The 15790-nt window shown below is 47.4% G+C and overlaps 1 protein-coding gene across 1 annotated transcript; it reads right to left on the bottom strand.

The window, feature by feature from the left end:
- Positions 1–656: 656 nt before the first annotated feature.
- nup42 (nucleoporin 42) lies at positions 657–12483 on the bottom strand. The gene is made up of 7 exons (XM_066668566.1): positions 12246–12483; positions 7803–8046; positions 7393–7481; positions 5740–5816; positions 3962–4048; positions 3738–3849; positions 657–2524 (listed from the first exon to the last, which is right to left on the bottom strand). Exons 1-7 carry the CDS (start codon positions 12352–12354, stop codon positions 1908–1910), a joined length of 1335 nt encoding a protein of 444 aa, XP_066524663.1. The 5' UTR covers positions 12355–12483; the 3' UTR covers positions 657–1907.
- Positions 12484–15790: the final 3307 nt, after the last annotated feature.

Below are 15790 nucleotides of genomic sequence, written 5' to 3'. Positions count from 1 at the left end.
AGAACTCATACACACCAACAGACTCTATACACACTAGAAAACAAACATACACCCTCTAATACAAAACCGCACGATAACATTACACCCACTCCAAAAAGCACGTGTAAATATCCGACTCTCAAACCGACTCGTTTTAACGAATGGAGTGAAACGATTCTTGTAAATTCACCGCATGAATCGAACTTTTCTGTAGCTTCATAGTCCTGTTTCCATCGATCTCTTTCTCTGAAAGTTTTTAGAGAATCGATTCATTCAGTTGAATGCTACTGAGTCGGTTCACCGATTAAAAAAGAATCAGTTGAATTGGACGTTTGTTTCAATGAACCGGTTCGGTAAAATGAATCGAACTTACCGTCACTGCTTAAAATCCAATGGAAACAACAAACACACTTTGGCCAATCAGAACTTCGCGGTCCCGGCCAATCAGGAGACATCTTCAAAGAGCGAGAAAGTCTCCGCCAATCAGAACGCGGCCACAACGCGGAACCATGACTCTCCCAGTTCTTGAGGTAGAACGTGATTGGCGGAGAACTTTGGACGCCTTAAAGGCGTAGAGAAACTGGCCACTTTATCAGAAACACCAGTCTGGGATATTTATATATTATACTCAACAAAGGTATTTTAATTAATCAAATTTAAGTCATAAACCACATTTTTAATTTATTCAAAATAATTTTTATTATAATACAGCTCGAAACACGTGAGGGAATAAACGGTTCATACCGCACAGGTTCAGCTTCTACAAACAAAAACAGAAATATATAGCTCCCTCCCCTCCGAATTCCTGCTGTCTGAGCTTTATTTCTGTAGCTTTCGCACTGGATCTATGACGCTAATTTAGCTAAGTAGCTAATGGACTCGTCATCATCAGCAGTTAGCATGGTGCTAACGCCTCAGAGACTCTAGAGATCTGTCCAGTAATCTCAAACGGCCATGATTTTGAGGATGCGGACACATTTTTGACACGCTTATCTATATAGCTCGAACAAAAATATTAGGTTATAGAAATGTCTTAAAATAACGTATATATTTGTAATTCACAATTTCACAATTCTCCCTTTCTTTAGTTTTTTTTTTTTTTTTTTTTTTTGGTAACTGTTGTATAGTATTTAAAATGTCATTTTATTAATTTAACAATAATCTAAAAGTGTATGTAGTATGAAAACAGCGACTGAAGAATTGTTTGGTCACTGCATTCGTTATGAGCTCCATCAGGAGAAAGCGCTGCAGAAGACGGATTGATTTGTTCTGTTCTTGGGGATACTATTGTATCCAAAAATATGTGCGAGTTTGGGTTCAGACGATTTAAAGACTGGGAATTCTGTGTTAGCCACAGTGAATATAATGTATTGATATTTTTTCTTTACTTTCAAAAAAAAAAAAAAACATCAGATGTATTTTTTTTTTAAACTACACGTTACCATAAACCAAAAAGAAGGTTAATGTTTAAATTCTGAATTACAATTATATACTACACAATACATTTTAAAATCTTATTTGTACACCTAATTTAACAGTGCAATTCTAAAAACACTGGCAGCATCAGTGAGGTTGTTATTTTATAAAAAGTGTTATAAAGTGTCAAACAGCTCTACTTGAGATTACAGAACAGTGTGATATGGGCCTCTGTATGTCAACAACATTAGGCTAATTGTACATTGTTAACTTTGCAGCTTAGCTTCAGTGCTAAAGCTAGACAAGCATGTTTAAGATGCTAAATGTGTCAGAAGTAGGAGAACAAATGGAAAACAATATTTGGTACACTGACACCTAGTGGCCTGGATGTCTCAGATTTTAAACATTCCCCTGTGCAGATGACCCACTCTATAAAGCAGGAACTTCAGTTTGAAAATAATTAATGTTCACTTTTCTGAGTTAAAATGTATCTCCTTTAGCAATTAGCAGTTCTACACAGCTAGCATCTCAGCAGGTGGAGGCCTGAGGGGAATCTGACCTAGAGTGAATCGCTTAGCGCTGAACTCCCTCATCTCGTCCGCAGTGAGGTCACTCTGAGGAGTGAACAGGGAATCCCCTGACGCAGCACTGCCTGGACCAGTGCTAACGCCAGTGATGCTAGCTTGGCTGAACAGACTCCCGCCGCCTGGTGGAGCGGAGGAACTAAGGCCCGTGGATGTAGCAGCTGTGGAAGAAAAGTTGAATCCGGTTGAGGATGCAAAACCTCCAGAAGAACTTTTATTAGGAGCGAAAGAGAATGGAACAGCTGAGGCTGTTCCAAAACCTCCAAATCCACCAGAACTGGACTGGGAATTTCCTGATCCGAATCCTCCAGAACTTGGCTGTGAGCTTCCTGATCCGAGTCCTCCAGAACTTGGCTGTGAGCTTCCTGATCCGAGTCCTCCTGAACTTGGCTGGGAACCTCCAAATCCGAATCCCCCAGAACTGGGCTGGGAATTTCCTGATCCGAAACCTCCAGAACTGGGCTGGGCACTTCCCGCTGATCCAAACTCAGAACTGGACGGAGCGAAGCTAAAAGCAGCACTGTTCGGGGCTCCGGAACCAAATCCTGGAAAATACAGTAATGAAATACATATTAACATTAGGACATTTCTGTGAGGATTTGATTGTATGAGAGAGGTCAGGGGCTGCAGCTGGATGATTATATCTGTATGGAACACCATCACTCCAGAGAAAACACAGTTCTACTGTTCCATGGACCAGTGCTGATGGTCTTTATACCGCCAGAGGACTCTTGGCAATGTTTTACAAAGAGATTATTAGGAATACTATTTTACTAAACTGAGTTAGTCCCATTTAACTGGGTTTAGAGCAGAGTTAGCCCCGTGTAACTGGGTTTAGAGCAGAGTTGGCCCCGTGTAACTGGGTTTAGAGCAGAGTTGGCCCCGTGTAACTGGGTTTAGAGCAGAGTTGGCCCCGTGTAACTGGGTTTAGAGCAGAGTTGGCCCCCGTGTAACTGGGTTTAGAGCAGAGTTGGCCCCGTGTAACTGGGTTTAGAGCAGAGTTGGCCCCGTGTAACTGGGTTTAGAGCAGAGTTGGCCCCGTGTAACTGGGTTTAGAGCAGAGTTGGCCCCGTGTAACTGGGTTTAGAGCAGAGTTGGCCCCTTGTAACTGGGTTTAGAGCAGAGTTGGCCCCTTGTAACTGGGTTTAGAGCAGAGTTGGCCCCGTGTAACTGGGTTTAGAGCAGAGTTGGCCCCGTGTAACTGGGTTTAAAGCAGAGTTGGCCCCGTGTAACTGGGTTTAGAGCAGAGTTAGCCCCGTGCAACTGGGTTTAGAGCAGAGTTAGCCCTGTGCAACTGGGTTTAGAGCAGAGTTAGCCCTGTGTAACTGGGTTTAAAGCAGAGTTAGCCCTGTGTAACTGGGTTTAGAGCAGAGTTAGCCCTGTGTAACTGGGTTTAAAGCAGAGTTAGCCCTGTGTAACTGGGTTTAAAGCAGAGTTAGCCCTGTGTAACTGGGTTTAGAGCAGAGTTAGCCCTGTGTAACTGGGTTTAGAGCAGAGTTAGCCCTGTGTAACTGGGTTTAGAGCAGAGTTAGCCCTGTGTAACTGGGTTTAGAGCAGAGTTAGCCCTGTGTAACTGGGTTTAGAGCAGAGTTAGCCCTGTGTAACTGGGTTTAGAGCAGAGTTAGCCCTGTGTAACTGGGTTTAGAGCAGAGTTAGCCCTGTGTAACTGGGTTTAGAGCAGAGTTAGCCCCGTGTAACTGGGTTTAAAGCAGCTTTAGTCCTGTTTAACTGGATTAAGGGTGCAGCAGTGTGTTTTACCTCCTCCTCCGAATACTGAAGATGATGATGATGATGAAGAGCCAAAGGCAGATGAAGAGGTGAATCCTTGTCCTGATGCAGGTGGAGGTATAGGATTACTGAGTTCTGAGAGCTGTGCAGGGTGTAAACACACACACACACACACACACACAGAGAGAGAGAGAGTCTGTGTTAGAGTCTGAATCAAGGCAGTGGTCAGAACGGTGTTCTGGTGTTCTCCTCACCATGGCCAAGCGGGTGGAGGAGTTCATGTTCCTCAGATCCTGAACTCTGGACCTCCACTGATTCACCAGCTGCTGCATCGAGTTCACCTGGGACACCAGCACAACAGCCAAAACATTAGGAACACTGTCACACACTTACAATTAACTCACACTGATCATCCAAAACATTAGGAAGACTGACACACTGTTTCATTAGCTACACCCAGATAATAAGAACGATACCTTTCATACACACTGTTGTTCAGAGACCAGATCACAGAATAGAAAGAAATATGATTAAATGATTAAACATTATTCAAATATATATATATATATATATATATATATATATATATATATATATATATATATATACACACACACAGGGGTTGGACAATGAAAGTGAAACACCTGGTTTTAGACCACAGTAATGTATTAGTCTGGTGTAGGGCCTCCTTTTGCGGCCGATACAGCGTCAGTTGGTCTTGGGAATGACATACACAAGTCCTGCACAGTGGTCAGAGGGATTTGAAGCCATTCTTCTTGCAGGATAGTGGCCATGTCTCTACGTGATGCTGGTGGAGGAAAACGTTCCCTGACTCGCTCCTCCACAACACCCCAAAGTGGCTCAATAATATTTAGATCTGGTGACTGTGCAGGCCATGGGAGATGTTCAACTTCACTTTCATGTTCATCAAACCAATCTTTCCCCAGTCTCGCTGTGTGTATTGGTGCATTGTCGTCCTGATACACGGCACCGCCTTCAGGACACAGTGTTTGAACCATTGGATGCACATGGTCCTCCAGAATGATTCGGTAGTCCTTGGCAGTGATGCACCCATCTAGCACAAGTATTGGGCCAAGGGAATGCCATGATACGGCAGCCCAAACCATCACTGATCCACCCCCATGCTTCACTCTGGGCATGCAGCAGTCTGGTGGTACGCTTCTCTGGGGCTTCTCCACACCATAACTCTCCCGGATGTGGGGAAAACAGTAAAGGTGGACTCATCAGAGAACAATACATGTTTCACATCGTATACAGCCCAAGATTTGCGCTCCTTGCACCATTGAAACCGACGTTTGGCATTGGCATGAGTGACCAAAGGTTTGGCTACAGCAGCCCGGCCGTGTGTATTGACCCTGTGGAGCTCCCGACGGACAGTTCTGGTGAAAACAGGAGAGTTGAGGTGCACATTTTTGGGCAGCCGTGGTTTTATGCTTTTTGGATACAATCCAGGTTAGCACCCGAACATCCCTCTTGGGTCCACAGTGAATCCTGTTGGATGTGTTTCGTCCTTCTTGGTGGTACGCTGACGTTACCCTGGAGACCGTGGCTCTTGATACATCACAAAGACTCCCTGTCTTGGTCACAGATGCGTCCTCTTTTGAACTCTGGTGTGTCACCCATAATGTTGTGTGCATTGCAATATTTTGGTCAAAGCTGTGCTCTTACCCTCTGCTAATTAATGAAGATTGGCCATGATTTAGCCATGAAACCTCCCACACTAATGACAGGTATTTCAGTTTCATTGTCCAACCCCTGTGTGTGTGTGTGTGTGTGTGTGTGTGTGTATAGCATTGGAATGTTCCTGAGATCAGCACAGAGACGTGCAGAGATAATTACAATTCTGTCAGAAAAAACATTACGAGGTATAATGACAATATTCTAAGTATAGAATATATACAGCACACTCAGTCTCTCTGTTACACTACAGCTGTGTTATAGTTCACACTGGTTCATTACATCTGATCACACAATCAGTGTCATTATGTGGTTTCCTCTGTGTGGTTCTTACATAAGACTGTAAATCCCCCGAGGCTCTCCTGCTGTAGTACTCCAACCTCAACTCCTCAGGAGACAGCTCCACAAAACCTGAACACACACACACACACACACACACACACACAGGGGACGATCATTTCACAATCCCTGTTATAACACGTTTGAAAGGTATTGGATGGAGCTCCAATCACAGCCTTGTGCTGGAGGCCAGTTATTTTTATCCAACTGGCAGACTCTTGGCTTTGGGCTCAGTGACTGCGCCTCATGTGCAGCTGCTCCAGACCGTCCCACTTCATTTTATGCTGTACTGCAGAGGTTACGGACACTGTGTCCTCACAGGTGCAGCGTTAATCCGTTGTGGTCTAAAAATCTTCACTTCTTAAGTAAGTATTTTGTTGGGCTGTTCTTTGTCTTTCTTTTCTGATTGGTCAGTGGATCTGTCTGCGTTTGTTATTTTATTGCTTATGTATTCGCTCTGTGTTCTCTGAGGCATCACAACACTGCCTTTCACTAATGTAACTTCACTGGAGCTCAACACGCTTGGAGAACACCAACTACCAGTTCTCTTCTGCTAAGGTGCATTTCCACCGCATGGGTCTGGCTCCAAACCCTCGACACGGCTCAGCTTTTCCACTGGCTCATCTCCCCGTGAAATGGAGCTGGTGAGGTCACAAAAGCCCGTCTCTAACAGGAATCACTGGCTTCGAAAACTACAATGGTGGCTGTAAAGTTAGGTACTCTTTGTTTATTGTGTATTCGTGTGTTATTGTTGTTGTGTGGACTGAACACGGCTCTGTGCCCCAGTTCTCACAGATCAGTTTTAATTGTTGCATGTTCGGTTTTCACTGGAAATTTTTGTCTGCCATTGGCCCAAGGAGCATTTAAGCCTCTTCAAAACCCCTCGAGGTAAAGTTATGAGGTTCAAACGCTCCTTGGATCGGTGGTCGACGAAAGAATCCAGCGAGAGCTGGACGCTGCAACAAGGAAGGAACAAACTCTACTGATCTGTCTGAACTGATGACGGAGCTGTGTTCAGTCCCAAACAACAACAACACGCCAATACACCATGAGTAAACACCGCTTAACGTTACCGCTTACTGATACATTTTGAAGTGGAAAACCATCCAGGGACCCAACAGACAATGGAGTCTTGTAGAAACCAGTAGAGTCCAGTAGTGTTCAGTAGAGACTAGTCTTGTTCAATACAGTCCAACAGAGTCCAGAGGAGACAAGTAGAGTCCAGTAGAGACTAGTCTTGTTCAATGGAGTCCAGTAGAGACCAGTAGAGTCCAGAGGAGACAAGTAGAGTCCAGTAGTGTCCAGTAGAGACTAGTCTTGTTCAATGGAGTCCAGTAGAGTCCAGAGGAGACAAGTAGAGTCCAGTAGTGTCCAGTAGAGACTAGTCTTGTTCAATGGAGTCCAGTAGAGACCAGTAGTGTTAAGTAGAGTACCGCCCTGTTCAATAGAGTCCAGTAGAGACAATTTGTGTCCAATAGAGACTAGTCTTGTCCATTAGACTCCAGTAGAGTCCATTTGGGTCCAGTAGAGTAGATATCATGCAAGTGAAAACGTGCCATAAAACAAGAGCTGTGAGCTTATTTAATTGAGCCAAACAGTAGACTCCACCTGACCCTTATAAACCCAGGTGTAGAAGAGTACAGATCACCTGTGATGCAGGCATCGAGGACGGAGTAACAGGAGAAAGCCCACTGTCCAGAACTCTGCCAAACCTCCATGTCCCTCTGAATCACCTCCCTAATAAACACACACACACACTTAAAACACCAGCTAATAAGACCATACCAAATTTGACACAAAAGCTAAGCAATACCCTAGAAACCACCAGGGATAGTATAACAGCACCTTAGCAACCACCTGGGATACGATAGAAACTATTCTCCTGCTAATTTCTTGTTATTTGTTGGTTCTTAATTTAAACAAATATTATCTTTATTGTTCATTACCCTCTGTAGAACATTCAGGGAGGTGTGGTAGGTATAAAATGTGTTAAATAAGCTTATATAAAATAATAAAGCCCCTATTACAAGGAAGGTTAATAACACTATTGTTACTCACAAGTGTTTCTCGTTGTCGTCGGTAGCTGTGGATACTCTTCGGTCGAAGCTGCTCGGAGAATCTAAAGCTGAGAATCTGTTCTGAGAGAAACTGAAGTTCTTCACATCTCTCTCTCTTCCTACTCCTCCCCCTCCTCCCCCTCCACCTCTCCACTCATTCGCTCCTCGAGAGAAGGAGTTGTTCTGTATGAAGTCCCCTCCAGAGCGCTGAGACTGAGGATTAACCCACACTCGGTTCCCAAAACCTGAGAAAAATAAACAAAAAAATGTTTGTAAATATACAGCCTGAAAAACCTAACAACCACCTGGGACTCCATAAATGACCTATACAATCAGACAGGGTCTACTTATATGACTGAACCAGGGCTGTTTATACGAGCAGTCTTTATACTGCCACGACCGGACCAGGAGTCTTTATACTGCCACGACCGGACCAGGAGTCTTTATACTGCCGCGACCGGACCAGGACTCTTTATACTGCAGGGACCGAACCAGGAGTCTTTATAATGCCGCGAGCGGACCAGGAGTCTTTATAATGCCGCGACCGGACCAGGAGTCTTTATACTGTCGCGACCGGACCAGGAGTCTTTATACTGTCGCGATTGGACCAGGAGTCTTTATACTGCCACGACCGGACCAGGACACTTTAAACTGTCATGAACGGACCTGGAGTCTTTATACTGTCACGACCGGACCAGGACACTCTAAACTGTCACGAACGGACCAGGAGTCTTTATACTGCCACGACCGGACCAGGAGTCTTTATACTGCCACGACCGGACCAGGACACTCTAAACTGTCATGACCGGACCAGGAGTCTTTATACTGCCATGACCGGACCAGGAGTCTTTATAATGCCGCGACCGGACCAGGAGTCTTTATACTGTCGCGACCGGACCAGGAGTCTTTATACTGCCACGACCGGACCAGGAGTCTTTATACTGCCACGACCGGACCAGGAGTCTTTATACTGTCACGACCGGACCAGGAGTCTTTATACTGCCACGACCGGACCAGGACACTCTATACTGCCACGACCGGACCAGGACACTCTAAACTGTCATGACCGGACCAGGAGTCTTTATACTGCCACGACCGGACCAGGAGTCTTTATACTGCCACGACCGGACCAGGAGTCTTTATACTGCCGCGACCGGACCAGGACACTCTAAACTGTCACGACCGGACCAGGAGTCTTTATACTGCCGCGACCGGACCAGGACACTCTAAACTGTCACGGCCGGACCAGGAGTCTTTATACTGTCACGACCGGACCAGGAGTCTTTATACTGTCACGACCGGACCAGGAGTCTTTATACTGTCACGACCGGACCAGGAGTCTTTATACTGTCACGACCGGACCAGGAGTCTTTATACTGCCACGACCGGACCAGGAGTCTTTATACTGTCACGACCGGACCAGGAGTCTTTATACTGTCACGACCGGACCAGGAGTCTTTATACTGTCACGACCGGACCAGGACACTCTAAACTGTCACGACCGGACCAGGACACTCTAAACTGTCACGACCGGACCAGGAGTCTTTATACTGCCACGACCGGACCAGGACACTCTAAACTGTCATGACCGGACCAGGAGTCTTTATACTGTGTGACCGGACCAGGAGTCTTTATACTACTGCGACCGGACCAGGACACTCTAAATTGTCACGACCGGACCAGGAGTCTTTATACTGCCGTGACTGGACCAGGAGTCTTTATACTGCCGTGACCGGACCAGGAGTCTTTATACTGCCACGACCGGACCAGGAGTCTTTATACTGCCACGACCGGACCAGGAGTCTTTATACTGCCACGACCGGACCAGGAGTCTTTATACTGCCACGACCGGACCAGGAGTCTTTATACTGCCACGACCGGACCAGGAGTCTTTATACTGCCACGACCGGACCAGGAGTCTTTATACTGCCACGACCGGACCAGGAGTCTTTATACAGCCACAACCGGACCAGGACTCTTTATACTGCCACGACCGGACCAGGACTCTTTATAATGCCGCGACCGGACCAGGACACTCTATACTGTCACGACCGGACCAGGACACTCTATACTGTCACGACCGGACCAGGACACTCTATACTGTCACGACCGGACCAGGAGTCTTTATACTGTCACGACCGGACCAGGACACTCTAAACTGTCATGACCGGACCAGGAGTCTTTATACTGCCACGACCGGACCAGGAGTCTTTATACTGCCACGACCGGACCAGGAGTCTTTATACTGCCGCGACCGGACCAGGACACTCTAAACTGTCACGACCGGACCAGGAGTCTTTATACTGCCGCGACCGGACCAGGACACTCTAAACTGTCACGGCCGGACCAGGAGTCTTTATACTGTCACGACCGGACCAGGAGTCTTTATACTGTCACGACCGGACCAGGACACTCTATACTGTCACGACCGGACCAGGAGTCTTTATACTGTCACGACCGGACAAGGAGTCTTTATACTGTCACGACCGGACCAGGAGTCTTTATACTGCCACGACCGGACCAGGAGTCTTTATACTGTCACGACCGGACCAGGAGTCTTTATACTGTCACGACCGGACCAGGAGTCTTTATACTGTCACGACCGGACCAGGACACTCTAAACTGTCACGACCGGACCAGGACACTCTAAACTGTCACGACCGGACCAGGAGTCTTTATACTGCCACGACCGGACCAGGACACTCTAAACTGTCATGACCGGACCAGGAGTCTTTATACTGTGTGACCGGACCAGGAGTCTTTATACTACTGCGACCGGACCAGGACACTCTAAATTGTCACGACCGGACCAGGAGTCTTTATACTGCCGTGACTGGACCAGGAGTCTTTATACTGCCGTGACCGGACCAGGAGTCTTTATACTGCCACGACCGGACCAGGAGTCTTTATACTGCCACGACCGGACCAGGAGTCTTTATACTGCCACGACCGGACCAGGAGTCTTTATACTGCCACGACCGGACCAGGAGTCTTTATACTGCCACGACCGGACCAGGAGTCTTTATACTGCCACGACCGGACCAGGAGTCTTTATACTGCCACGACCGGACCAGGAGTCTTTATACTGCCACGACCGGACCAGGAGTCTTTATACAGCCACAACCGGACCAGGACTCTTTATACTGCCACGACCGGACCAGGACTCTTTATAATGCCGCGACCGGACCAGGACACTCTATACTGTCACGACCGGACCAGGACACTCTATACTGTCACGACCGGACCAGGACACTCTATACTGTCACGACCGGACCAGGAGTCTTTATACTGTCACGACCGGACCAGGACACTCTAAACTGTCACGACCGGACCAGGAGTCTTTATACTGCCACGACCGGACCAGGACACTCTATACTGTCACGACCGGACCAGGACACTTTATACTGTCACGACCGGACCAGGAGTATTTATACTGCCACGGCCGGACCAGGACCAGTGTAATCATTTAATATGAGGCTGAGTAATTATTGTTGTAGCTCTCACAGTTGTTGGTAAATTTTGTATTAGTTTATTTTCCAGAAAACATGTCCCAGTAGATTTACAATTAGTTAAAGGAGATTAAATACTAATAAGATCTTGTACAGGACAGTAATCTCGAGACTGAGAGAGAGAGACAAGCACAAGGGAAAGAAGACAGACAAGAGAGACAGACAGGAGGTGAAGGAAAGGAGACACAGGACACTGACAGAGAGACAGACAGGAGGCGAAGGAAAGGAGACACAGGAGAGAGACAGGAGGCTGAGAGACAGACAGGAGGTGAAGGAAAGGAGACACAGGACAGAGACAGGAGGCTGAGAGACAGACAGGAGGTGAAGGAAAGGAGACACAGGACACTGACAGAGAGACAGACAGGAGGCGAAGGAAAGGAGACACAGGAGAGAGACAGGAGGCTGAGAGACAGACAGGAGGCGAAGGAAAGGAGACACAGGACAGAGACAGGAGGCTGAGAGACAGACAGGAGGTGAAGGAAAGGAGACACAGGACAGAGACAGGAGGCTGAGAGACAGACAGGAGGCGAAGGAAAGGAGACACAGGACAGAGACAGGAGGCTGAGAGACAGACAGGAGGTGAAGGAAAGGAGACACAGGACAGAGACAGGAGGCTGAGAGACAGACAGGAGGTGAAGGAAAGGAGACACAGGACAGAGACAGGAGGCTGAGAGACAGACAGGAGGTGAAGGAAAGGAGACACAGGACACTGACAGAGAGACAGACAGGAGGCGAAGGAAAGGAGACACAGGAGAGAGACAGGAGGCTGAGAGACAGACAGGAGGCGAAGGAAAGGAGACACAGGACAGAGACAGGAGGCTGAGAGACAGACAGGAGGTGAAGGAAAGGAGACACAGGACAGAGACAGGAGGCTGAGAGACAGACAGGAGGTGAAGGAGATTATTTATTGCAGAAACTAATGTTTGTTTACTCACCTCCTCCTCTTCCTCCTCCTCCTCCTCCTCCTCCTCCTCGGGGGTGCTCGTTCCAGCATTTATCTCCGTATCTACACCGCCCCTGGAGGAAAAAACTGCACACCGTCATGATTCCGCCGAGAAAACTCGGGTTTAATCCGAATATCCCGAGATTAAACTCCTCTGAGTAAAGTCACACACACACTGCGCTGCTTCTCCGAGTCCGAGTCTGAATCACACACAGCGCCCTCAGCGCGCTACTGACACCTGCAGGACACAACCCGCATTACAGCAGCCTTATAACGAGAGGACAGCGGCTGAGACAGGACACATGAGTCTAAGGTCTGTGGAACAGTGGAACTGTGTTCTCTGGAGTCATGGGGTTCCTCTGGTGTGTGGAACAGTGGAACTGTGTTCTCTTGAGTGATGGAGTTCCTCTGGTGTGTGGAACAGTGGAACTGTGTTCTCTGGAGTGATGGGGTTCCTCTGGTGTGTGGAACAGTGGAACTGTGTTCTCTGGAGTGATGGGGTTCCTCTGGTGTGTGGAACAGTAGAACTGTGTTCTCTGGAGTGATGGGGTTCCTCTGGTGTGTGGAACAGTGGAACTGTGTTCTCTGGAGTCATGGGGTTCCTCTGGTGTGTGGAACAGTGGAACTGTGTTCTCTGGAGTGATGGGGTTCCTCTGGTGTGTGGAACAGTGGAACTGTGTTCTCTGTAGTGATGGGGTTCCTCTGGTGTGTGGAACAGTGGAACTGTGTTCTCTGGAGTGATGGGGTTCCTCTGGTGTGTGGAACAGTGGAACTGTGTTCTCTGGAGTGATGGAGTTCCTCTGGTGTGTGGAACAGTGGAACTGTGTTCTCTGGAGTGATGGGGTTCCTCTGGTGTGTGGAACAGTGGAACTGTGTTCTCTGGAGTGATGGGGTTCCTCTGGTGTGTGGAACAGTGGAACTGTGTTCTCTGGAGCGATGGGGTTCCTCTGGTGTGTGGAACAGTAGAACTGTGTTCTCTGGAGCGATGGAGATCCTCTGGTGTGTGGAACAGTGGAACTGTGTTCTCTGGAGCGATGGGGTTCCTCTGGTGTGTGGAACAGTGGAACTGTGTTCTCTGGAGCGATGGAGATCCTCTGGTGTGTGGAACAGTGGAACTGTGTTCTCTGGAGTGATGGGGTTCCTCTGGTGTGTGGAACAGTGGAACTGTGTTCTCTGGAGTGATGGAGTTCCTCTGGTGTGTGGAACAGTGGAACTGTGTTCTCTTGAGTGATGGAGTTCCTCTGGTGTGTGGAACAGTGGAACTGTGTTCTCTGGAGTGATGGGGTTCCTCTGGTGTGTGGAACAGTGGAACTGTGTTCTCTGGAGTGATGGGGTTCCTCTGGTGTGTGGAACAGTGGAACTGTGTTCTCTGGAGTGATGGGGTTCCTCTGGTGTGTGGAACAGTGGAACTGTGTTCTCTGGAGTGATGTGGTTCCTCTGGTGTGTGGAACAGTGGAACTGTGTTCTCTGGAGCGATGGGGTTCCTCTGGTGTGTGGAACAGTAGAACTGTGTTCTCTGGAGCGATGGAGATCCTCTGGTGTGTGAAACAGTGGAACTGTGTTCTCTGGAGCGATGGGGTTCCTCTGGTGTGTGGAACAGTGGAACTGTGTTCTCTGGAGCGATGGAGATCCTCTGGTGTGTGGAACAGTGGAACTGTGTTCTCTGGAGTGATGGGGTTCCTCTGGTGTGTGGAACAGTGGAACTGTGTTCTCTGGAGTGATGGAGTTCCTCTGGTGTGTGGAACAGTGGAACTGTGTTCTCTGGAGTGATGGAGGTCCTCTGGTGTGTGGAACAGTAGAACTGTGTTCTCTGGAGTGATGGGGTTCCTCTGGTGTGTGGAACAGTGGAACTGTGTTCTCTGGAGTGATGGAGTTCCTCTGGTGTGTGGAACAGTGGAACTGTGTTCTCTGGAGTGATGGAGTTCCTCTGGTGTGTGGAACAGTGGAACTGTGTTCTCTGGAGCGATGGAGATCCTCTGGTGTGTGGAACAGTGGAACTGTGTTCTCTGGAGCGATGGGGTTCCTCTGGTGTGTGGAACAGTGGAACTGTGTTCTCTGGAGCGATGGAGATCCTCTGGTGTGTGGAACAGTGGAACTGTGTTCTCTGGAGTGATGGGGTTCCTCTGGTGTGTGGAACAGTGGAACTGTGTTCTCTGGAGTGATGGAGTTCCTCTGGTGTGTGGAACAGTGGAACTGTGTTCTCTGGAGTGATGGAGGTCCTCTGGTGTGTGGAACAGTAGAACTGTGTTCTCTGGAGTGATGGGGTTCCTCTGGTGTGTGGAACAGTGGAACTGTGTTCTCTGGAGTGATGGAGTTCCTCTGGTGTGTGGAACAGTGGAACTGTGTTCTCTGGAGCGATGGAGTTCCTCTGGTGTGTGGAACAGTGGAACTGTGTTCTCTGGAGCGATGGGGTTCCTCTGGTGTGTGGAACAGTAGAACTGTGTTCTCTGGAGCGATGGAGATCCTCTGGTGTGTGGAACAGTGGAACTGTGTTCTCTGGAGTGATGGAGTTCCTCTGGTGTGTGGAACAGTGGAACTGTGTTCTCTGGAGTGATGGAGGTCCTCTGGTGTGTGGAACAGTGGAACTGTGTTCTCTGGAGTGATGGGGTTCCTCTGGTGTGTGGAACAGTAGAACTGTGTTCTCTGGAGTGATGGAGATCCTCTGGTGTGTGGAACAGTGGAACTGTGTTCTCTGGAGTGATGGGGTTCCTCTGGTGTGTGGAACAGTGGAACTGTTTTCTCTGGAGCGATGGGGTTCCTCTGGTGTGTGGAACAGTGGAACTGTGTTCTCTGGAGCGATGGGGTTCCTCTGGTGTGTGGAACAGTGGAACTGTTTTCTCTGGAGCGATGGGGTTCCTCTGGTGTGTGGAACAGTGGAACTGTGTTCTCTGGAGCGATGGGGTTCCTCTGGTGTGTGGAACAGTGGATCTGTGTTCTCTGGAGTGATGGGGTTCCTCTGGTGTGTGGAACAGTGGAACTGTGTTCTCTGGAGTGATGGGGTTCCTCTGGTGTGTGGAACAGTGGAACTGTGTTCTCTGGAGTGATGGGGTTCCTCTGGTGTGTGGAACAGTGGAACTGTGTTCTCTGGAGTGATGGTGTTCCTCTGGTGTGTGGAACAGTGGAACTGTGTTCTCTGGAGCGATGGAGTTCCTTGTTAATCACATTATTAAATATATCAGTATAAAATTATATAAAAGAACAAAAAATTCACAAACATCAATAAATAAAATTTAAAGAAGGAAAATGAAACTTGAGTAACAACAGTGTATTTAACCTTGAGTTTTAAATGTCTATAGACCACTTTAATTGTATTTATTTATTGATAATAAATAAATATTGTATTGTAATCTATTCATGAACAGATGTTTTATGAATTCTCAGTGTTAATCACTGAACTGTTTAAAAATATATTAATTAATTTATTATTAATTATAAAATTAATTCATTAAATATTTACTGATATTAGTCCAATTTTAAAGTAATATTTAAGATATCCTAAATAATGTCTAATTAACACTACAATCATCTGCAGTGTAT

Source organism: Hoplias malabaricus, chromosome 4, assembly GCF_029633855.1.
Source record: "Hoplias malabaricus isolate fHopMal1 chromosome 4, fHopMal1.hap1, whole genome shotgun sequence".
NCBI lineage: Eukaryota > Metazoa > Chordata > Actinopteri > Characiformes > Erythrinidae > Hoplias > Hoplias malabaricus.
This window is presented reverse-complemented; position numbering and strand designations above follow the sequence as displayed.

Excerpts from the sequence above, each read along its gene's own strand:
- nup42 (XM_066668566.1), bottom strand. The coding sequence starts at position 12,354 with ATGACGGTGTGCAGTTTTTTCCTCCAGGGGCGGTGTAGATACGGAGAT. Across the intron at positions 5,817-7,392 it reads CCTCGATGCCTGCATCACAG|GTTTTGTGGAGCTGTCTCCT; the intron begins GTGATCTGTACT and ends GTGTGTGTTCAG. Across the intron at positions 3,850-3,961 it reads CCTCCACCCGCTTGGCCATG|CTCTCAGAACTCAGTAATCC; the intron begins GTGAGGAGAACA and ends CACCCTGCACAG.